The 24,958-nt window shown below is 46.8% G+C and overlaps 1 protein-coding gene across 8 annotated transcripts in view; it reads left to right on the top strand.

Annotated features, from left to right (window-relative positions):
- Positions 1 to 24,958, top strand: part of CSNK1G1 (casein kinase 1 gamma 1) — a 229,218-nt gene that overhangs the window by 159,447 nt on the left and 44,813 nt on the right. For all 8 annotated transcript variants that reach the window (XM_065412650.1, XM_065412649.1, XM_065412656.1 and 5 more), the window contains one exon: positions 19,081 to 19,165. In XM_065412650.1, coding sequence (XP_065268722.1) covers positions 19,081 to 19,165 — 85 coding nt within the window. The remainder of the gene's footprint in view (positions 1 to 19,080; positions 19,166 to 24,958) is intronic.

The following is a 24,958-nucleotide window of genomic DNA, read 5'->3' as shown; positions in this document are numbered from 1 at the left end:
CCTGTGGCAGATGCCGGCATCCTTGCCACGCACTGCCAAACGCAATGAGCAGCGGTATTTCGTGCCCTCCAAAGGCTTTGAGCATCTGTACTCCCACCCGCCTCCGGACTCACTGGTGGTCGATGCGGCTAACCAGTGGGAGAGACCGGGTTTCCAAGGTCCTTCACTCACAATGGGTACTCTTAGAACACCTGTGCAGCAATGGCGAAGTTCACGGAGTTCGTTCCTTCGGATTCTTGGTCGGAGTTCACCGCCTTGGTGGAAGAAGGGAAACTAGTCTCCAGGGCCTCCTTGCAGGCAGCTTTAGACACTGCAGATGCTGCCACTAGAGTGATGGCATCGGGGGTGGCTATGCGTCGGGGAGCCTGGCTGCAAGTCTCAGGGTTACCCTATGAGGTCCAGCAAACCATTCACAACCTCCCGTTTGAGGGTGAGACTCTGTTTTCAGAGAAGACAAATGGCTCCACAGCCTAAAAGACTCCCGAGCCACCCTCAGATCCTTGGGCTTGCATATCCCCGCCACACAGCGGAGACACTTCCTCCTGCAACCTCCTCAAAGGTTCCAGCAGCAGAACCGCCGGACAGTTCTCAGAGGAGGAACCAGAGCGGCAGGAGGAGGCAACACCCTTCCGCTAATCAAGGCTCTGGCTAGCCCAAACCACTCTCTGACCCTAAGCCGGCCTTTTGAATGTGTGATCGAGGACGGTGTTCCAGACCAGAGACTGGATCTACCCCGCCTTACCTTTTCCTCACGACTATCCCCTTTCTACCATGCATGGTCCCATATCACGTCGGAGCTCTGGGTGCTCCGCATGGTAGAAAGGGGATACTCCATCCAGTTCTGTGCCCTCCTGCCCTCCCACCCCCCTTCCCCGTCCCTCTTCAGGGATCCTTCTCACAAGCAACTTCTCATTCAGGAGGTGCAGTTGCTCCTAGCACTAGGGGCGGTGGAGGAGGTTCCACTGGAACATGGGGGCAAGGGCTTCTATTTCCGCTATTTCCTAATACCGAAGGCCAAAGGCAGCCTCAGGCCTATCCTGGACCTGCACGACCTCAACAAGTTCATGAGGAAACTCAGGTTCCGCATGGTCTCCCTGGCCTCCATCATCCCTTCACTGGATCCAGCAGACTAGTATGCCGCCCTTGACTTGAAGGATGCGTATTTTCACATAACAATCGCGCACAACCACAGAAAGTTCCTCAGGTTTGTGGTCAATGGTTCCCATTACCAATTTACTGTCCTCCCATTCAGCCTGTCAGCAGCACTTCGAGTATTCACCAAGTGCATGGCAGTCGTCGCTGCCTTTCTGTGGAAACATCCGGTACAGGTGTTTCCGTACCTCGATGACTGGCTGATCAAAGGCCACACCAGGGCTCAGGTGGAAGCTTAGGTGGCATTTATCAGAGCCACCTTCGAGAATCTGGGCCTACTACTGAACAAAGCCAAATCGACCCTGTCCTCAGTCCAGAGAATAGAGTTCATAGGGGCGGTACTGGACTCAACTCAAGCCAGAGCATTCCTCCAGCAGGTGAGATTTCAGGCTCTCAACATCATGATCCAGGGACTCAGGCAATTCTCCACCACCACCGCGAGAAATTGCCTGAAGTTTCTCAGGCACATGGCAGCCTGTACGTATGTGGTACGACACGCCAGACTCAGGCTTCAGCCGCTTCAGTCGTGGCTTGCGTCAGTGTACAGACCTGCCAGGGACAGCTTGGACAGGATCGTGACACTGCCTCGCCCTATCCTCGACTCGTTCTGGTGGTGGACGGACGTTGAGCAGGTGTGCTTGGGAGTTCCCTTCGCTGCCCCACAGCCATCCCTAGTGCTGGTGACGGACGCGTCAGATTTGGGATGGGGAGCTCATCTGGGGGACTGCAGGACTCAGGGCCTCTGGTCACAGACAGATCTTTGTCATCATATCAATGTCAGGGAGCTCAAAGTGGTGTGCCTAGCATGTCAGTCATTCCGCCCTTATCTAGCAGGTTGATGTGTATCGGTTGTGACAGACAATACGACTGCGATGTTGTATATCAACAAACGGGGGTGCACACTCCTCTCCCCTGTGCCTGGAAGCCCTCAGGCTATGGGACTTTTGTGTAGAACACTGAGGCGATTTAAAGGCGTTGTACCTTCCTGGGATCCAGAACGAGCTGGCGGACCATCTCAGCAGGTCGTTCCACAGCCACGAGTGGTCCCTTCGCCTGGACGTCGCATGTTCAGTCTTCCAGAGGTGGGGCTGTCCCCTGAGCAACCTCTTTGCGACGCAACAGGAAGTGTCAGCAGTTCTGCTCCTTCCGGAATCAGAGTCCGGGTTCCACAGCAGACGCGTTCCTCCTCCATTGCAGGGGAGCTCTTCTATATGCCTTCTGCCCATACCGCTCGTCCACAAGGTCCTGCTCAAGATCCACAGAGACCAGGCTCGGGTCATTCTCATAGCACCAGCCTGACCCTGACAGCATTGGTACACGTCTCTCCTAGACATGTCCGTGGGAGCCCCGATTACCTTGCCGCTCTTCCTGGACCTTCTCACTCAGAATCACGGGCGTCTCCAACACCCGAACCTGCAGTCACTCCATCTCACAGCATGGAGGCTCCATGGCTGAATCCGTTTGAGCTTTCCTGTTCAGAACAAGTCAGACAGGTCTTTCTTGGCAGTAGGAAACCCTCTACTAGGGCCACGTACCTAGCCAAGTGGAAGAGATTTTCAGTCTGGTCAGCACAGCGCGACTTGCCCCCCGTGCTAGCCTCAGTGCCCCACATTTTGGATTATCTTCTCCACTTGAAGCAGGAGGATCTCTCCTTGTCTTCTATAAGAGTGTGCGTGGCTGCCATCTTGGCTTGCCATCCAGGGGTACAGGGCCCTTCAGTTTTTGCTAACCCTCTGGTCAGCCGCTTCCTGAAGGACCTCGACAGGTTGTACCCACACGTCTGCCAACCGGTTCCTGCTTGGGACCTCAACTTGGTCCTCTCTAGGCTCATGGGGCATCCCTTTGAGCCTTTAGCAACATGATCCCTGCTCTACCTTTCTTACAAGGTTGCGTTCCTGGTGGCGATAACTTCAGCCCGGAGGGTGTCTGAGCTCAGGGCTCTAATGTCGGAGCTGCCCTACACCGTATTTTTAAGGACAAGGTTCAGCTCGGACCCCAACCGGCCTTCCTCCCGAAGGTTGTGTCACAGTTCCACATCAACCAGGACATTTTCCTCCCAGTTTTCTACCCTAAACCTCATTCGAGTAGCAGGGAGCAGAGGCTCCACAGTCTAGACATCTGCAGAGCACTGGCCTTTTACGAGAGGATGAAACCGTTCAGGAAGTTTGGTATAGCTCTTTGTCGCAGTAGACAGGATGAAGGGACAGCCAATTTTGACCCAGCGCATTTCATCATGGATTGTGGCCTTCATTAATGAGTGCTACAATCTAGCAGGGATTCCAACACCCCCGATAACGGTGCACTCTACAAGGGCGCAAGCTTCATCAACAGCATTCCTGGCTCAAGTCCCCACCCAGGAAATCTGCAGGGCAGCAACATGGTCATCCATACACACTTTGGCCTTGCACTATGCGATTACTAGGCAGGCTAGAGACGATGTGGCCTTTGGTAGAGCAGTACTCCAATCAGTGGACAGCTCCGACCCCACCTCCTAGATTTGGCTTGGGAGTCACCTGATTGGAATCGACATGAACAAGCACTCGAAGAAAAAACGGTTACTCACCTTTCGTAACTGTTCTTCAAGATGTGGTGTTCATGTCCATTCCAATACTCACCCTCCTACCCCTCTGTCAGAGTAGCCGGCAAGAAGGAACTGAAGGGGTGGTGGGTCGGCAGGGCTATATATTAGGCGCCCTGAGGGCGCGACTCCAGGGGTCGCCCAGGCTGACCAGACAGATGCTGCTAAGGGAAAAATCTTCCGGCCAACATGCACGTGTGCACGCACACACCTGATTGGAATGGACATGAACAACACATCTCGAAGAACAACAGTTACGAAAGGTGAGTAACCCTTTTTTCTTTGCACTTAGGTTCTAGTTTGAATTTGTAGTGCTAGCAATTAGGAAATTCTCTTGTAAACGGAGAATTTGATGACTATTTGTGTAGCAAATCCACTGAGACACAAAAATGGAACACACAATGGAATTTCTACAGCTCATGTCTAGTAGCACAGGAGTTCTCCATCTTTTTCTTTCTGAACCTCCCACCCCAAACATGCTAAACTCCACAGCCCACCTGTGCCACAACAACTGTTTTTCTGCATATAAAAGCCAGGGCCAACGTTAGGGGGTAGCAAGCAGGGCAGTTGCCTGAGGTTTCGTGCCACAGGGGGCCCTGCAAAGCTAAGTTGCTCGGGCTTTGACTTCAGCCTCTGTGGGGTGGCAGGGTTCCGGGGAAGCTGGGGCTTCAGCCCCCATGGGGCCATGTAGTTCCAGGGCAGCTGAGACTTCAGCCCCCACGGGATGGCGGGACTCAAATTGAGAACTGCTACAAAAGCAAAGTTAACTCAGCTGCATCATACTTGTATACTATTCTGTGTTCTTCTTTTCCTTAAATATGTAACAAAAAGTAATAATGTTATGTTGGAAGGGGTTAATGGCTGCCATCAATCATGGACCTGACTAAAGTCAATGGGTATAATAAGAACCCTTCAATCAGTCTAAAAGAAGCAGCAACTAAATGCCTCTTTGTGTAGTGATAGCTGAAACAAATAAAGCTACCACCCAAGGCACTGGTCAGCATGTCAGGACAAGAGCAGAAGCTAAGCCATGTTGTCTATGGGGTGTCCCTGGAGACTGTTTGCAAATGCATGGGCTTTGGGATTGATTTGTTGCAACAGTGTGTGTCAGACACAGAAAACTAGTAAACACCGAGAGAAACCGTCATGAGTATGGCCCTGAGAGGGAACAGGAACCGAGCTCCTGGGGTAACAGAACTAGCTGGAAATGCAGGCTTGGGGATTATGGACAAGGAAACTCTGTTTGTTCCTACTTCGTTCAGGAAAACAGGACTTTGGTTACATTCTTCGTAAACATGATTTCCCCAGAGAAATATCTGATTCGTATAATAAATTTTTCTTCGTAACTGAAACAACCTGGCAAGACTCTGAATACTGGCTAACTGCCAATATTGGACCAAGAGATCACACTATCTTAAGTGACACATTTGAGCAAGAATACCAATAAGTACTTATGAGGCTATCAGAAAATGAAGTTTTTAATTGCCAGACTTTCTGTGGTCTTAATCATGAATCATTAATATTTTGTTAGAATTTTTACATTTAATTCTTAAATTAAAAGGGAAAAATGTAGTGCTCTTTTAGGATGTAATTTAAAGAGCCTCAAGTTTTTTCTTGTCTGAGAAATATCAGGAATATCACTTCTCAACTTCCCTACTTCTGCTGGGGACTCAATGGAAGATGGGATAGAGGTTTGTGGGAAAGACTACTGAGCTGAAACTTGAGCTACTGCTTTCCCAGCCATTTGGGGATGCTTAGTTAAACTCTTTGGGTTAAAATTTGTTAAAACCTGTAACACAAACTCAGGCACCTCAGCTAAGGTATTTTTCATAGTCATAGATTCTAAGGCCAGAAGGGGGTCCACTATAATCAGCTAGTGTGACTTCCTGTGTAACAGGCCATAGAACTCCCTAAAATAATTCCTAGAGCAGACCTTTTAAAAAAACATCTAGTCTTGATTTAAGCATTGTCAGCGATGGAAAATCCACAATGACCCTTGATAAGTTGTTCCAATGGCTTATTACCTTCACTGTTAAAAAAGATTATGCCTTATTTCATTCTGAATTTGTCTAGCCTCAGCTTCCAGCTATTGGCTCATGATATACCCATCTCTTCTAGATTGAATAGCCTATTATTAAATATTTGTTCCCCATAGAGGTACTTACAGACTGTAATCAAATCACCCCATAACCTTCTCTTAGTTAGATTGAGCTCCATGAGTCTATCTTATTTATCACTCTAAGGCATGTTTTGTAATCCTGTAATCCTGTCCTCTGCACCCTCTCCCATTTATCAATAGCCTTCTTGAACTGTAGACAGCAGAAATGGACACAGTATTTCAGCAGGTCCTTTAAAACTCTTGGATGCAACTTAGCTGGCCCCGCTGATTTAAAAATGTCTAATTTTAGTAGTTGCTGTTTAACATCATCCTGAGATGCTAGTATAATGGAAAGAGTTATTTGCTATGACTACATTATCCTTTTTTTTTTAATACAGAACTATTTATTGAACACTTCTGCCTTGTCTGCATTATTGATAATTCTACCATTTCTATGTAGTAATGGACAAATACCATTATTAGGATTCTTTTTGTTCCTAATATACTTTTAAAACTCTCATTGCCCTTAACTCTGCTGGCCATACCTTTCTTCTATTGTCCCTTTGCTTCCCTTATCAATTTTCTACCATTCCTACCTTCTGATTTATATTAGTGACTATCACTTTCCACTTTCTTGTATTTGTTATATATAATGTTTTTTTAATTGATGGGATCAGTATGAGAACCTGATTAGGATAAAATAGAAACCCTGATTACATTTGATAAAAATATTATATACTTCTGATTAAATGTTCTCTCTCTTCTAATGGAGGGTTGGAAAGTCTGTAGCTCAGGTTTCAGTCTGTTTTGATCTCCCTTTCCCACTCTCGTTTTCCAGTGGGACCTCCATAAAGAGAAGTAAAGCCCTATTTGTGAATATGTTTTTAAAACACAAACACACAACTTTTAGATACTCTATAAATCATAAAGAAGCAATAAAAATATCAAGAATGTTTTTCTTTGCACTTCTCCTATACTTGTCATTTAAAGTGTTTCTTTGGCATTTGGTTCCTTGCCCCTCGACTTTGTGGCAATTACTTTTACAATGTTTTGTTCATGAATTCTGATAAGGTATATTTGTTTCCACATATTAGTCTCTCTTCCTCCTTCCCTTTTATGATGTATCTAACTTTTGTCATTGGACTCTGTGTTCATTAAATCACTATGTATAATGATACTTTTTTTTCCCCGCACACAAAATGTTTAAAACCAGACAGACTTTAAAGTAGGTTAGTTTGCTTAGGCTCCCAATTACATGGTTTGTTGTATGTTCAGCTTACTTTTAACAGTCACACTTAGTATTTGAGTCTCCAAGTGCAGATCGATGTGGGAATAATCATTTAGACACAGGGTAAATTGCTCAGGCACCTTCCGACCCTGCAGATGCCCTTCCCTTAGAGTGGGAATGCATGTGGGGCTGTAGCAGTTGAACTGAAAGGAATTGGCAGTTACACGCCAATTTTAATTTTATGTATGATCATAGATGCCTGCCGCTTTGGGTGAGGGATCTAAATGTTTTGGAAAACGTTGATCACTCTACAGTGCCACAAGTCAATATCTGTATGGTTGAAGAATGGGCACTTCTTGAAAGATCTATGATCTGATCCATTATTTGAACATTTCAGTGGTTTAAGATCAATGATGAGTGGATGGACTTATTAGGCTGAGGAAGCAATTATTTCCAGTCATCACCTTGACATCTGCTTCCAGAGGTTGTATCCTCCTTGAAGCACTTTGTTTTGGGTTACAAATTCTTAAAACATCACATAGCTTCACCCCAGCCTAATCAATTACAGGCTGTAACACACTTACTGCCTCCCAAGCAGTCCATCATGGCCAGAGTTGCCTCTGTAGCCATAGGCGGCGAGTTCCATATCCACATGGTGCTCCGGTACCAGCAATATACAGAGCCCAGGGGCCCAGCTCCATCAGTATTTGGGGCCGGGAGGACACCTGGCCCCCCTGCGGTCGTCCGTCCCCCCCCCCGCGCGCCTCCCCCGGCCCCCTCTTGCCTTCCTAGGGCTCGGGAGCAGGGCTGCTACTCTGAAAACTGACACACTGTCTCTTCCGTGCAGCTACATGTTGCCTCCCTGCAGCAACTGCTGCCGCAAGGTCCTAGTGCCCCCCATCTCCACTGCCAGGGCAGACTGACTCTGAGCCTGCCCTTCCACCTCAGACAGGCAGGACCTTCGAGCAACACAGGGCCTTCCCCCACCTCCCCCCCGCCCGAAGTCACCGCTCCTGCCCCATGCTGGGCAAGGAGGTAGCCCCATCCCTCACCCCCCCAGTGAAGCTACAATCAGGGGCAACAGCAGGGGAGGAGGCGCACGCAGCACCCCCTGGCACCCACCACGGGGGAGGCGAGGGAGATTCCTGGACCTGAGAGAGGCCCTAGGAGCACATGCAGTGACCGTGTGCTGCTGGGGGGGCAGGAAAGGGGGGCTCCTCTCCCAGAGCTTGCTGCTGCCCGCAGGGAAAGGGCTGGGGGGAGTCCTCCTCTCTGGCCCCTGTCCCGGAGCAGCCTGCCTGCACAACAAACTCATCCCCAGCCCTGCCCCACCCCAGAGCCCACACCCCCAGTCAGAGCTTTCACCCCCCCACCGCCCCCTCTGCCCGAGCCCTGAGCCCCTCCAGCACCCCAAACACCTTATCCCCAGTCCCAGCCAGAGCCCTCATCCCCCCACACCTTGACCCTCTGCCCGAGCCCTGAGCCCCTCCCACACCCAAACCCCTCATCTGCAGCCTCACTCCTGCACCCGCTCCCTCTGCACCCCATCCCATCCCCAAACTCCCTCCCAAAGCCTGCACCCCAATCCCCTGCCCCAGCCTAGGGCCTACACCCCAGACCTCCTCCCCCACCCAAACTCCCTCCCAGAGCCTTGGGCAGGTGGGGGGCGGAGTTTGGGCAGGGGCGGGTTCTGGGCACCACCAAAATTTCTACAAACCTGCCACCCCTGTCTGTAGCAATCCTGCCTCTGTTTCCCCTTCGTTTGCGCCCCTCCCCACATGAACTTGCTGTCTCCAGTGACCTTTTAAGCTCAAGCCTTTAATTCACTCATCACCAGTTCTCCTCAGGTTAGGAACAGAGTCTGTCAAAAGCAGATCTCAAAAGTCCCAAAAAAACAGTGTTTCAGCTCATCTTCCCTTCTTTAACTCTCACTCTCAGTTTTTATCTGGCCAGGGCTCTGCAGGAGCCACACTTGCTCCTCTTAGCTGCTCCTTCCACCAGTCCCAGCTCCACACAGTATTTTGTTTCCTGAGCTTCCCCAGCTTTCTGTCAGGCTTCCTTTCCTGCCTCTGGTAGTCTGAGCTACTCTCTCAGCCACATCCTCCCTGGAGCTTTCTGCTGCCTTTTATATTGGAATCAGCTGCTTTCTTTCAGGTGGGGCTCATCTTGTAATCATGACTGGTTTAGCCCCAGGGTCTCCAGCCCACAGGCAAACCACCCTGTTACATACACCAAACACTTCTCTTGGAGGAGACTTGCTATAACATGCTATGGCCTTGTGTACACATGAGTTATTTCAGAATAACATAGGGTATGGTTTTAAAGGGTATGTCTACACTACGGGATTAATCCGAATTTACAGAATTCGATTTTGGGCAACAGATTGTATAAAGTCGAATGTATGCAGCCACACTAAGCACATTAATTCGGCGGTGTGCGTCCTTGTACCGGGGCTAGTGTCAATTTCCGGAGCGCTCCACTGTGGGTAGCTATCCCATAGTTCCCGCAGTCTCCTCTGCCCATTAGAATTCTGGGTTGAGATCCCAATGCCTGATGGGGCCAAAAACATTGTCGCGGGTGGTTCTGGGTACATCCTCCCCCTCCCTCCGGGAAAGCAACGGCAGACAACCGTTTCGCACCTTTTTCCTGGGTGAACAGTGCAGACGCCATACCGCGGCAAGCATGGAGCCCGCTCAGCTCAAGACAGCAGTCATGAACATTGTAAACACCTCGCGCGTTATTGTGCAGTTTATGCTGAACCAGAACCTGCAAAACCAGGAGACGAGGAGTAGGCTACAGCAGCGCAGCGACGAGAGTGATGAGGACATGGAATTCTATCAAACCGCGGGCCCCGGAGCTTTGGAGATCATGCTATTAATGGGGCAGGTTCATGCCGTGGAACGCTGATTCTGGGCCCGGGAAACAAGCACAGACTGGTGGGACCGCATAGTGTTGCAGGTGTGGGACGATTCCCAGTGGCTGCGAAACTTTCGCATGCGTAAGGGCACTTTCATGGAACTTTGTGACTTGCTTTCCCCTGCCCTGAAGCTCCAGAATACCAAGATGAGAGCAGCCCTCACAGTTGAGAAGTGAGTGGCGATAGCCCTCTGGAAGCTTGCAATGCCAGACAGCTACCGGTCAGTCGGGAATCAATTTGGAGTGGGCAAATCTACTGTGGGGGCTGCTGTGATCCAAGTAGCCAAAGCAATCACTGAGCTGCTGCTACCAAAGGTAGTGACTCTGGGAAACGTGCAGGTCATAGTGGATGGCTTTGCTGCAATGGGATTCCCTAACTGTGGTGGGGCGATAGATGGAACCCATATCCCTATCTTGGCACCGGAGCACCAGGGCAGCCAGTACATAAACCGCAAGGGGTACTTTTCAGTGGTGCTGCAAGCACTGGTGGATCACAAGGGATGTTTCACCAATATCAACGTGGGCTGGCCGGGAAGGGTTCATGACGCTCGCGTCTTCAGGAACACTACTCTGTTTAAACGGCTGCAGCAAGGGACTTACTTCCCGGACCAGAAAATAACAGTTGGGGATGTTGAAATGCCTATAGTTATCCTTGGGGACCCAGCCTACCCCGTAATGCCATGGCTCATGAAGCCATACACAGGCAGCCTGGACAGGAGTCAGGAGCTGTTCAACTACAGGCTGAGCAAGTGCAGAATGGTGGTAGAATGTGCATTTGGATGTTTAAAAGGTCGCTGGCGCACTTTACTGACTCGGTCAGACCTCAGCCAAACCAATATTCCCATTGTTATTGCTGCTTGCTGTGTGCTCCACAATCTCTGTGAGAGTAAGGGGGAGATCTTTATGGCGGGGTGGGAGGCTGAGGCAAATCGCCTGGCCGCTGATTATGCGCAGCCAGACGCCAGGGCGATTAAAAGAGCACACCAGGAAGCGCTGCACATCAGAGAAGCTTTGAAAACCAGTTTCATGACTGGCCAGGCTACGGTGTGAAAGTTCTGTTTGTTTCTCCTTGATGAAAACCCACCCCCTTGATTGACTCGTTCTCTGTAAGTAACCCACCCTCCCCCTTCGATCCCAGCTTGCTTTCAAAGGAAATAAAGTCACTATCGTTTAAAAATCATGCATTCTTTATTAATTAATTATAAAAAGAGGGAGAGAACTGACAAGGTAGCCCGGGTGGGGTTTGGGAGGAGGATAGGAGGGAAGGAAAAGGTCACTAAAAAAGTTCAATATAATGACAGCCTTTTGGTTGGGCTGTCCACTGGGGTGGAGTGGGAGGGTGCACGGAGCCTCCCCCTGCCCGCGTTCTTACACGTCTGGGTGAGGAGGCTATGGAACATGGTGAGGGGGGAGGGAGGTTATACAGTGGCTGCAGTGGCACTCTGTCCTCCTGCTGCCGTTCCTGAAGCTCCACCAGACGCCGGAGCATGTCCGTTTGATCACGCAGCAGCCCCAGCGTTGCAGCCTGCCACCTCTCATCTTGAGCGTCCCTCATGGCCTCACGTTCACTGGCATCTTTCCTGTACTTTGATACCGTGTCCTTCCACTCATTCAGATGAGCTCTTTCATTGTGCGTGGATTCCATGATTTCCGAGAACATTTCGTCTCGCGTCCTTTTTTTTCGATGCCTTATCTGAGATAGCGTTTGGGACGGAGGAGGGAGGCTTGAAAAATTTGCAGCTGCGGGAGGGAGGGGAAAAAGGAGAGAAGTATTTAAAAAGATGCATTTTACAGAACAATGCTTATACTCTTTCAGGGTGAACAACACTATTCACATTACATAGCACATGTGATTTCGGTACAAGGTCACATTTTGCATCTTAATATTGAGTGCCTGCAGCTTTGGTGTTAGAGATCACAGACGCAGGTCCGGGCAACAGAATTCAGCTTGCATGCGGCCATGGTAAGCCATTGTCTTTCGGCTTCTGCAGCTTTCCTACAAGCAGCGCCCTCCTTTCCCACATACCAAGCAAAGCCCGTTGAGTGCTGCGGTTTTCCTGTTAACGTGCAGCAGCAGAAACCAAACTAACCCCCCCCCCCCATCCAATTCTCTGGGATGATCGCTTTATCCCTCTCCCCACCGTGTGGCTGGTATCAGGGAAGATATCCCCCTTCTGCCCCCCCCCCACTTGGCTAACTGCAGGGAAGGATTTCTTTTCAGCCACAGGCAAACAGCGCAGTAGGAACGGCCACCTCTGTCCCCTTAATTAAATTCCCATATTTCAACCAGGTTACAATGAACGATATCACTCTCCTGAGGATAACACAGCGAGATAAAGAACGGCTGTTGCTTGAATGCCAGCAAACACCGGGACCATATGCTGCCAGGCTTTGTCATGCAATGATACCAGATTACTTGCTACTAGCATGGCGTGGTCAAGTGTTCTACCATGGAGGACGGAATAAGGCTGCACTGCCAAGAAACCTTGTGGAAAGGCTTTTGGAGTACCTCCAGGAGAGGTTCAAGGAGATTGTCCCTGGAGGATTTCTGCTCCATCCCCAGACACGTTAACAGACTTTTCCAGTAGCAGTACTGGCCACGAATGCATCCCAAGTCCTCAGGGCAAATTAATCATTAAAAAACGCTTGCTTTTAAACCATGTTTTATATTTACAAAGGTACACTCATCGGAGGTCCCTTCCATGTCCTCATTGTCTGGGGGTTGGGAGGGTGCTTCAGTCAGGCTGAGAAAAAGATCCTGGCTGTTGGGGAGAACGTAGTGCTGTGTGCTCTCCGCAAGCTCGTCGTTATCCTCCTCCTCCTCATCTTCCCCGTCCGCAGAATCCTCAGGCATGGCTGAGATTACCCCCACCTCGGAATCCATGGTCAGAGGTGGGGTAGTGGTGGCGGCCCCCCCTAGAATTGCATGCAGCTCAGCGTAGAAGCGGCATGTCTGCGGCTCTGACCCAGAGCGACCATTTGCCTCCTTTGTTTTTTTGATAGGCTTGTCTGAGCTCCTTCACTTTCACGCGGCACTGTAGGGAGTCCCTATTGTGGCCTCTCTCCATCATGCCCTTGGAGATCTTTTCAAATGTTTTGGCATTTCGTCTTTTGGAACGTAGTTCTGCTGGCACGGAATCCTTTCCCCATATAGCAATCAGATCCAGTACCTCCCTTACGGTCCATGCTGGTGCTCTTTTTCGATTCTCGGACTGCATGGTTACCTGTGCTGATGAGCTCTGCATGGTCACCTGTGCTCTGCACGCTGGGCAAACAGGAAATGTAATTCAAAAGTTCGCGGGGCTTTTCCTGTCTACCTGGCCAGTGCATCCGAGTTCAGATTGCTGTCCAGAGCGGTCACAATGGTGCACTGTGGGATAGCTCCTGGAGGCCAATACCGTCGAATTGCGGCCACACTAACCCTAATTTGAAATGGCAATACCGATTTCAGCGCTACTCCCCTCGTCGGGGAGGAGTACAGATATCGATATTAAGAGCCCTTTATATCGAAGTAAAGGGCTTCGTTGTGTGGACGGGTGCAGGGTTAATTGGGTTTAACGCTGCTAAATTCGAGCTAAACTCCTAGTGTAGACCAGGCCAGAGTGGAAGAGCTATTCCAGAAAACCTGTGTGTGGACGCTCTTATTTCTAAATGAGTGCCTTTTTCCTGAATTAGCTTAATGCACTACCAAAGTTTGTAGACAGGCTCTGAGAGAATGTAAAGACTTCCTCAAATTAAAGAGTTGATCTCTCCAAGGAAGTGGGGAGGAGCGTGTCTCTACCCTGTGTGGTCTGCCTCATACATTCCCTTGCCTGCAGGCCACACACATTCTTTGACTTGATCTAAAATAATGCCGGACAGATTATTGTATTTTCACACTTCCAGATTTCTCCCACCATAGAGCTTTGTTCTCCCCCTTCCAAACTAAAACCTTGAGGAGAATCCTTTCTAGTGCTTACACTGATACTTCTAACATGTTTCATTCATAAAAGGAGTATTTTAAATAACTCTTGAGAAACTGGACTCTCTGGAACGAGATACTGAAATGCAGACTGAGCAGCTTTGTTCTTGGGGTAGTGATTGAAGTGGAGTTCGCTGCTTCAGGATGGACACGCTCAGAAAATCATAACTGAGTGTGTTACTTCATATTCTTTCCTGGTAACCAGCTATATAGTTAATGTAGTCTAGACCTGTGTAGTAAGGGACACTTAATCACATAATAAATCAAATGTAGCCAGGTTTTGGCAGAAGTGAAAACTGATGCTAACCAATGTGCCAAAGTCAGGCTGGGGAGCTGCAAGAGAGTGGTGGAAGGCAGATACATTAGCCCTAGAATGATAAAGGCCCTTTTTCAGGGGTGCCATTTGGGGGGGACGGGCAGGATCCTCTTCCCCCCTCCCGGGTTTCATACCAGAGATCTGCTCACAGCGCATGCCCTGTCCCCAGAGGAAGCTCTTAACTGCAACACAGCTTCTGCTCTTGGGGTAGGGAGTTTGTTTATAACCAGAGGCAGGGTGATTAAGATAACAAAAGGCTTGTCATTAAATTAAATTAAGGATTGTTAGATGATCCCAAAAGCATTGCCAGGCACTCCAGTTAAAAGATAGGAAACAAAGGGTAGGAATAAATGGTTAGTTTTCAGACTAGAGAGAGGTAAATGGAGATAAACATTGAGGTGGCAAAATTTGCAGATGATATAAAAGTATTCAAGATAGTTAAGTCCACAGCTGACTGCAAAGAGTTACAAAGGGATCACACAAAGCTGGGTGACTGGGCAACAAAATGGCAGATGAAATTCAATGTTGATAAATGCAAAGTAATGCACATGGCAAAATATAATCCCAACTATACAATCAAAATGATGGTGTCTAAATTAGCTAAAACAACGAGGAGTCCTTGGGGCACCTTAGAGACTAACAAATTTATTTGTTAGTCTCTAAGGTGCCACAAGGACTCTTCATTGTTTTTGCTGATTCAGACTAACACGGCTACCACTCTGAAACCTCTAAATTAGCTGGTTTCAGAGTAGCAGCCGTGTTAGTCTGTATCAGCAAAAAGAACAGGAGTACTTGTGGCACCTTAGAGACTAACAAATTTATTAGAGCATAATCTTTCGTGGGCTACAACCCACTTCTTCGGATGCATATAGAGTGAAACATATATTGAGGAGATATATATACACACATACAGAGAGCATGAACAGGTGGGAGTTGTCTTGCCAACTCTGAGAGGCCAATTAAGTAAGAGAAAAAAAAACTTTTGAAGTGATAATCAAGATAGCTCGGTACAGACAGTTTGATAAGAAGCAAGTGTGAAAATACTTACAAGGGGAGATAGATTCAATGTTTGTAATGGCTCAGCCATTCCCAGTCTTTATTTAATCCTGAGTTGATTGTGTCTAGTTTGCATATCAATTCCAGCTCAGCAGTCTCTCGTTGGAGTCTGTTTTTGAAGTTTTTCTGTTTTAAGATAGCCACCCGCAGGTCTGTCATAGAATGGCCAGACAGGTTAAAGTGTTCTCCCACTGGTTTTTGAGTATTATGATTCCTGATGTCAGATTTGTGTCCATTAATTCTTTTGCGTAGAGACTGTCCGGTTTGGCCAATGTACATGGCAGAGGGGCATTGCTGGCACATGATGGCATATATCACATTGGTAGATGTGCAGGTGAACGAGCCCCTGATGGTATGGCTGATGTGATTAGGCCCTATGATGATGTCACTTGAATAGATATGTGGACAGAGTTGGCATCGGGCTTTGTTACAAGGATAGGTTCCTGGGTCAGTGTTTTTGTTCAGTGATGTGTGGTTGCTGGTGAGTATTTGCTTTAGGTTGGGGGGTTGTCTGTAAGCGAGGACAGGTCTGTCTCCCAAGATCTGTGAGAGTAAAGGATCATCTTTCAGGATAGGTTGTAGATCTCTGATGATGCGCTGGAGAGGTTTTAGTTGGGGGCTGAAGGTGACAGCTAGTGGTGTTCTGTTATTTTCTTTGTTGGCCCTGTCTTGTAGGAGGTGACTTCTACTCAAAAACCAGTGGGAGAACACTTTAACCTGTCTGGCCATTCTATGACAGACCTGCGGGTGGCTATCTTAAAACAGAAAAACTTCAAAAACAGACTCCAACGAGAGACTGCTGAGCTGGAATTGATATGCAAACTAGACACAATCAACTCAGGATTAAATAAAGACTGGGAATGGCTGAGCCATTACAAACATTGAATCTATCTCCCCTTGTAAGTATTTTCACACTTGCTTCTTATCAAACTGTCTGTACCGAGCTATCTTGATTATCACTTCAAAAGTTTTTTTTCTCTTACTTAATTGGCCTCTCAGAGTTGGCAAGACAACTCCCACCTGTTCATGCTCTCTGTATGTGTGTATATATATCTCCTCAATATATGTTTCACTCTATATGCATCCGAAGAAGTGGGTTGTAGCCCACGAAAGCTTATGCTCTAATAAATTTGTTAGTCTCTAAGGTGCCACAAGTACTCCTGTTCTTTTTTCTAAATTAGCTGTTACCTGTCAAGAAAGAGATTTTGAAGTCATTGTGGATAGTTCTCTGAAAACATCTGCTCAATGTGCAGTGTCAAACAAAAAAGTGAACAGTATTGGGAATCATTAGGAAAGGGATAGATAATAAGACAGAAAATATCATATTGCCTCTATATAAATCCATGATATGCCCACATCTTGAATATTGCATGCAGATTTGGACACCCATCTCAAAAAAGATATATTGGAAAAGGTACAGAAAAGGGCAACAAGAATTATTAGGGGTATGGAACAGCTTCTGTCTGAGGAGAGATTAAAGAGACTAGAACTTTTCAGCTTAGAAAAGAGATGACTAAGGAGGGATATGATAGAGGTCTAGAAAATCATGAATGGTGTGGAAAAATTGAATAAGGAAATATTATTTACTACTTCGCAAACACAAGAACTAAGGGTCACGCAATGAAATTAATAGGGAGCAGATTTAAAACAAACAAAAGAGAGTATTTCTTCACAGCATTTCTGTGGAACTCTTTGCCAGGGGATGTTGTGAAGGCCAAAATTATAACATGGTTCCAATAAGAACTAGATATGTTCATGGAGGATAGGTCCACCAATGGCTCTTAGCCAGGATGGGCAGGGATGCAACACCATGTTCTGCATGTCCCTACCCTCTGTTTGCCAGAAGCTGGGAGTGCGCAACAGGATGAATCACTTGATGATGACCTGTTCTGTTCATTCCCTCTGAAGCACCTGGCATTGGCCATTGTTGGAAGACAGGATACTGGGCTAGATGGATGTATCTGCCCCCTGCTGTAACCCACTAGACCCCACTCCTCTCCCAGAGCTGAGATAGAACCCAGGAGTTCTGACGGGGTGTCTCTCTCTGCAGAGTTAATAACAAAGTAAGAATATACATTACAATTTTAAATCTAACCAGTGTCTCTTAAATGATTTGCCACAAGATGTCAGAACACGTTAGTATTAGAGCTGAGTGGGTCTAATATTTATTTATTTTTTTCTTTTATATAGTGTGACAGACCCAGACCAGTGGGGTACAGGAGTCTGGTAGAGGGCAAATATACTGGTCACTGGATGAGTAGTTTTCTGTTCCCTGAGTGACCAGAGCAGGGGCTGCACTAGAGTAATCAGGAACCTGCTAGAACCAGTTAAGGCAGGCAGGCTAATTAGGACACCTGGAGCCAATTAAGAAGCTGCTAGAATAAATTAAGACAGGCTAATCAGGGCACCTGGGTTTTAAAAAGGAGCTCACTTCAGTTTGTGGTGCGAGTGTGAGGAGCTGGGAGCAAGAGGCGCAAGGAGCTGAGAGTGAGAGGGTGTGCTGCTGGAGGACTGAGGAGCACAAGCGTTATCAGACACCAGGAGGAAGGTCCTGTGGTGAGAATAAGGAAGGTGTTTGGAGGAGGCTATGGGAAAGTAGCCCAGGGAGTTGTAGCTGTCATGCAGCTGTTACAGGAGGCACTATAGACAGCTGCAGTCCACAGGGCCCTGAGCTGGAACCCGGAGTAGAGGGTGGGCCCGGGTTCCCCCCAAACCTCCCAATTGACCTGGACTGTGGGTTCTTCCAGAGGGGAAGGTCTCTGGGCTGTTCCCCAACCCACATGGTGAATCTCTGAGGCAAGAAAATCCGCCAATAAGCGCAGGACCCACCAAGATAGAGGAGGAACTTTGTCACAATAGGAATTAGATACAGTGTTCCTGTCCGCTAATTGCTAAGTTATTTGCCAAAAAAACCTAGTTTTCACGTCCCTAAGTAGTCCCTGGAATCTCAGTTAAAGTTGCCCTTCCCCCCACCAAAATCTGAAATATTGCCCCTGCCCTTTTTCCTATAAGCTGATAAGGGGTTAACTCAGGTCAAATAGGGACACCTGAGTGACCAAAGCTGAATGCCTGTTTAGGGGAAGGATTTGCGCCCCGGGGCCAACAAGAGGAAAACATCTCCCCAGTGAGGGGGTGGGGAAAGGGATTCCCCCTTTGTTTTGTGTTTATAAATTGGTTTATTTTTGTTTGGTGGAGGAGCATTCCTTGGGCCTGCCCTGAGACCTACCTTGAACATACTGATAAGAAAATATGGAGAGGGAAGGCAAACACTGTCCAGAGTGGGGCTGATTTACCCCATACCTCACTAGCGCCAGAGGAGGAAGTGCTAAGTCCATTGAGACAGAGGAGGTGCCTTGCCACACCAGGCTAACTGAGTAGTTGTTACTTGCTGAGCAGCTTAGACGTTCTGTTACACGCACTAAGGTGAGAGCCCAAAATGCCTTGTCTAATAGTTGATTTTTAATATATTAAAAACTCATTCTCATGAAGCCGTGATGTTCAGCTAATATCTGTAAGCTTAAACATGTTCTCCCTTTCAGATCTTAGCGATACCTTCAGAAACTCTCTAAGTAGTCTTTGCTCATAGCAAGTGAATTGTACAGTAGCTGCTTCATATTTGTGTCTCATAAAGTGCAGTTTGGACAAAAAGTTCTTCTATCCTGATATGTGCAAGATTCTGTATAAAATACCTTTTGTTTTCACCCTCATAGCTAGGTCAGTTACCCTGCTGTTGGATTCTGTCTTTATACTTACGCTTCCTCTTTGTACCCTACAGGCTGACACCTTAAAAGAGAGATATCAGAAGATTGGGGACACAAAGAGAAACACTCCAGTTGAAGTTCTCTGTGAGAACTTTCCAGGTAAGGCCCAGTTAAAATTGTTATACCAGTTGTACTGTCTGTGTAAGGTGTTGATTAGGAACTGGACATAACCCATCCTATTGTATCATAGAAGATTAGGGTTGAAAGAGACCTCAGGAGGTTATCTAGTCCAACCCCTGCTCAAAGCAGGACCAACATATTTGTTCTGTCAGAAAATATTTGAATGCTGTTTGTTACATTGCTACTGTCGATGGCAAACACCTGGAGCTGCTACTGTGAATCAGTAGTATGCTCTGTTCCCTCACTCTTCTCCAATCCTTCAGTCCTTACTTGCAGTTAATTGCCAACACAGTCCTTTGTATTGAGGTGGTTGGAGAATGCTCAAGTGCCCGCTGTTGCTCTTTCTTTTGTGAAGAGGAATGCAGACAGCAGCCCCCACTTGGCCATCTTCCAAAAAAGTGTGTGTCATATTTGTTAATTGCCTCTCTCAAGTGACTGCCTCAGGTATATGGAGTTTGTTCTCTGCAGAGATCTGATATTTTTGAAGCAGTGAAAGAACTGGGTGGTCAATTTAGCAGACCCTGGGTGTCAACCTTGAGCAAGTTCCCTCAGCTGGATGCTCACCAGGCCGCCGGCACCGGCTTCCTCCAGGCCCTGGGGGTGCTCAACTCCCCACCACCACTACCCACCAACCCCCTTCCCGCCCCGCCTCTTCCCACCCCTGCTCCACCCCAAACCCCACCCCACTCCTTCCCCAAGTCTCCACCCCTGCCCTGCCTCTTCCTGCCCCCACTCCATCCCCGCCCAGCTCCCCCCCAAGAGGAATAGCAGGCACAGTAGGTAATTATTGTTGTTTTAAGTAGCACTAGCTTCCCAGCAGGATTTTGGTCAGAAATCCACTGGGTCCCAAGGTGAGATACACCTTTGCGATTGGCTGTTCCCTTGTTCTGCCCTCTTCCATCCTCCACAAAGTGGAGATGCTGCTTCTGGTTGCTGGTTTGGAACCTTTGCTGTCCTCCAGGCTTCAAATCAGAGCATAGCATATATGGCCTGATAGCAGCAACAAGAGAGGGAATTCCCTCTCCCATCCCACCCCCGTCCTTTCACCTCAGTGAGTGTGAACTACAAAGCCAATCTGCACCATTTCAAAGTTAATATTGCTAAGCAGGGGCAGTTCAGTTTTTCTGTCTGTAAAGTGACTAAGTGCAAAAACCATGTTGATGCAACATTAGCAGTAGTATTATGGTGGCATCTAGAGGACCAAGCCTCATTGAGCTCTTCACTGTGCAGACGTAACAGACAGTCCCTGCCCTGAGAAGTGCGCAGTTTAACAGTGTGAACAGGGCAGTGAATTCAAAAGTTATGGATCCCACAGTAACTAACTCCTCAGCACATATAAAGTGCTAAAAAGCTTTAGGTCAACAGTTAACTGGACTAGTAATCAGAATGTTGTATGTGTAAGGTGAGCAAGTTAATGTTACTCATTATGACTTGTATGAACAACTTATCCATAACACTGCTCTACAGCCAAAATGCTTCTGAAATAAATGTAGTCAAACTTTACTAATTCTGGGTCACTGAGAACGAAAATGATGCTTAAAATTGTTGATTGGCTCTAGTTTTCAAGATATGCTATTGGGTCAGTATATACGACCCTTGACTTGGGAATGGCGGAGGATAAATTATAAAGGGAAGGGATCTCAATTTAAACCAGAAATGACTAAAATACATCTTTGACTGGATCTATGAATAAATCTATGACTGGGTTTGGACAGTACTTGCTTTTTAGGCAAAACAATGAATGATGCAATCTGAAGCTGGTATTGCGTCATACATGATATGAATTGCATCATGTTATTCCTAGAAGTCATGGATGATGCAATCATAACGAAGCTTACATCACTCTGCTGAACAAATTGCCCTATATCAGCTCTAGAAATCATACAGTGTCGTGCTCTCTTATTTGTCAGTGTTTGATTTTGCAAAGGGACACATTTCTGTTTAGCCAAAGTGAGCAGAGATGCCTCGTACTTTTGTGAACAGTGCAGATAACTTCTGCTATGTTTGTGGTGAAGTGACTTTTGCATCACAAAAGCGCAGTATAACCACTATGGTTAAGAAAGCCTATCACCTTTATTTTGGCTGCAAAATTGGAGATCAGGACAAGAGGTGGGCCCCACACATACGCTGCAACACTTGTGCAACAAATCTTCGCCAGTGGTTGAACAGGAAAAGGAAATCTATGCCTTTTGCAGTGCCAATGATTTGGAGAGAGCCAACAGATCATACCAGCAATTGTTACTTCTGCATGGTGCCTCCAGTTGGGAAAGGTGTGTCAAAGAAGAAAAAGTGGACTATGCATTATCCAAACATTCCATCAGCTATACGCCCAGTACCCCACGGAGAAGGACTGCCAGTTCCTGATGCACCAGAATCATTGTCACTTGAGTCAGACGAGGAAGAGGAAGAGGATGAAACTTCTGGATCTGAACCATCAATGTCACAGGACCCACATTTTCTCCCATCCTCCTCCTCTGAACCATACCTCATAACACAAGGTGAACTGAATGACCTTGTCAGGGATTTGGAACTACCCAAGAGTAAGGCAGAGCTGTTGGGCTCCAGACTACAGCAGTGGAATCTCCTGGCAGGTGATGTTAGGGTTTCCATGTTCCGTGACCGTCAAAAGGATCTTGTCCCATTCTTCTTCATGGAAGGTGATCTTGTAGCCTGCAACAACATCGATGGTGTGATGGCAGCCCTCAACATCGTTCACGATCCAGATGAGTGGAGACTGTTCATTGATTCATCGAAGACGAGTCTTAAAGCTGTTTTACTGCATAATGGCAATGTTTTGCCATCAATTCCAGTTGGTCATGCAGTCCATATGAAGGAAACCTATGACAACATGAAACAACTTTTGAGGTGCATAAACTATGACCAACATCAGTGGCAGCTTTGTGGCGATTTGAAGGTTGTTGCTCTCTTGCTTGGTCTGCAGACTGGATACACAAAGTACTGCTGTTTTCTCTGCGAATGGGATAGTCGTGCAAGAGATTCCCACTACATCAAGAAAGATTGGCCACTCCGACAGTCATTGGAGCCTGAGAGGAAAAGTGTTCAGCATCCACCACTTGTTGAATCAAGGAAGATTTTGTTACCACCCTTACACATCAAGCTGGGTCTGATGAAGAACTTTGTCAAGGCCATTGACAAAACACAAGCAGCTTTCAAGTACCTCCGTGGAAAATTTCCAAGGTTAAGTGAAGCTAAGATAAAGGAAGGTGTTTTTGCTGGTCCTCAGATTCGTGAACTTCTTCGAGATGATGCATTTGACCATGCACTACGTGGCAAGGAAAAGACAGCATGGAAAGCCTTCCAGTTAGTGGCAATAAATTTTCTCGGAAACAACAAGGCAGACAACTACAGGTTGTTGGTGGAAAACCTCCTCAAGGCATACAAAAGCCTTGGTTGCAACATGTCACTAAAGATACATTTTTTGCACTCTCGTCTAGATATTTTTCCACCGAACTGCGGAGCAGTGAGCGACGAGCACGGCGAGCGATTTCACCAGGACATTGCAACAATGGAGAAACGCTATCAGGGCAAATGGAGCCCATCAATGCTTGCAGACTATTGCTGGACAGTGACAAGAGATGCTCCATTTAATGAATACAAGAGACAAGCCAAGAAGCGCCGAGTAGACACTGAATAGGACTAAACTATGTACATAATAGTTTTTTGCCTTTTGTTTCATAATAAATTTTATTTATATAACCCTTTTGCTGATTTTTAAAGTGTTACATAAACAGGACAGGTGAAATATTATCATGAAAAGCAACCATAAACACATGAAAAGACCTAGGTTTACAATTTATGATTAAAACTCTACTATCTACATAATATACATAGACATAAAATGTAAAAACTTAAATATCTTAGAAACAGTAGCCAATCAGTTGTTTTAATTGTCATATTTGAATTCAGCACATCAAAATACATAATAAATAGCACATTTTATCTCTGAAGCAGACGACTTCTCAAAAATTGTAGACCAGTGTAATATAACAATTGAATTTTCTGCATACAATATACATTGGATGGATTTTGTGGAGAATATGCTGACATTTGGATTCCTGATGCCTTTGCTTTAGTGCTTCCCAACTCTTCCATCATCATACCATTCATGGTGCATTAACATAGCTGTGTAGTTCTGGGCAGGGACAGTCTTTTTGTTATGTATTTGTACAACACCTACCACAAAGGAGCCCCAGTCACAGACCGGGCCCCAATGTGCTACTGCAGTTCAGCTAATATAAATCTCTTCCTCCCCTCCCCCCCAAGTAACTGCATGCACATACTGTACATAGCCTTATAGTGCAAACATCTCTACAAGAGCAATATGGTGACTGTCCTGGGATGGTCTCATGCCTTACCTGGCTACTTGAAGTCGCTGTATGCCACCACAACAAATACTGTGTGTATGCTGTTGAGACTTAAAATTGCATTTATCACAAAAACACACATTTTTATTAATAATTGTTGCATTAATTAATGTGCAAAATAGAACTTACATACTTGAATTAAAAATCTACAATCCAAGGGAGGGCAGCAGGTGTCTGGAGCAGGCGGAAAACTTCACCTTTAAATAGTGTTTTAAAATTGTAGTGCATGTAAAGTATTAATTATTTATTAAAGCTTTTTTTTAAAAAGGAAAGCAGGTAAGCACTGGACAAGGTAGTCAAGGCAGTTGTTTCATCACATGATGCTGTGAAAAGGATCAAATGATTCTAAAATTAAAAAAACTCAGCTCATTCAAACATTAAAAGAATCAAAATAAACGGAAAATATTGCTAGGTTTTGGAGAAAGACTTTCCTGGAGATGCTAGTGTGGGAATGAACAGCAATCAAACATGGTGGCAGATGAGCTGGCTCAGGAGGGCAGTGTGTACTGCCTGGCAAGAGACCTATGTTTGATTCACAGGGTCAGATCCTTAATTTGAGCTGTCATAGCTCAAACTGAAGTCAGTGGAGCTGTGATCATTTACACCAGGGGTTCTCAAACTTGGGGTCAGGACCTCTCAGGGGATCGTGAGGTTATTAGGTGGGGGGTCGCAAGCTGTCAGCTTCCACCCCAAACCCCGCTTTGCCTCCAGCATTTATAATGGTGTTAAATATATAAAAAAGTGTTTTTAATTCATAAGGGGGGGGGGGGTCACCAGTGAAAGGGGTCACAGTACAAAAGTTTGAGAATCACTGATTTACACCATCTGAAGATCTGCCCCTCCTCCCCCCATCTCTTCCTTTGCCTGGCCTACAGAGGAAGGGGGATAAGACTGGTCTGTCATTCAACAGCTACCATATGTCTCCAGCCAATGAAGCGGTGCTGGCAAGTGACTCTAGGGAGTCCTGTAAGTCAGAAGCATGCTGACTGTGATGTGGCACGTAAAGTCGGGGGAAGTGACGCACTGTTCAAGCTTCAGGATTTGGGCACGAGGAGGAAGATTTCCAGGAAAATGTGGTTTTCTTGCTTCCATAGCCTTTGATACTGTCAAACTAGCACTGCTTTTATGTATTGTCTGGAGGAGACTTCACCTGCCTGTTCCAGCAGGGGATGCTTTTGTGCATATTTTTTAATATGTATACTTTACCCACTTCTATTCAAACTCCCCCTAGTATCAGCTCTGCTTTTAAAGATGCACCTCCTCTGACAAGATCACTTTCATCACTGCTAAAGACTGGAAGGCCAAGTTTGCCCAATACCCTGAGAAGCCAGGTGGAGGCTATCACAAAGACTAGATCCCACCAGTTGTATTCCTCATGCTGTAGAGA

Source organism: Emys orbicularis, chromosome 10, assembly GCF_028017835.1.
Source record: "Emys orbicularis isolate rEmyOrb1 chromosome 10, rEmyOrb1.hap1, whole genome shotgun sequence".
Lineage (NCBI taxonomy): Eukaryota > Metazoa > Chordata > Testudines > Emydidae > Emys > Emys orbicularis.
The sequence above is the reverse complement of the archived record's forward strand: the minus strand, read 5'-3'. Positions and strand labels throughout refer to the sequence as shown.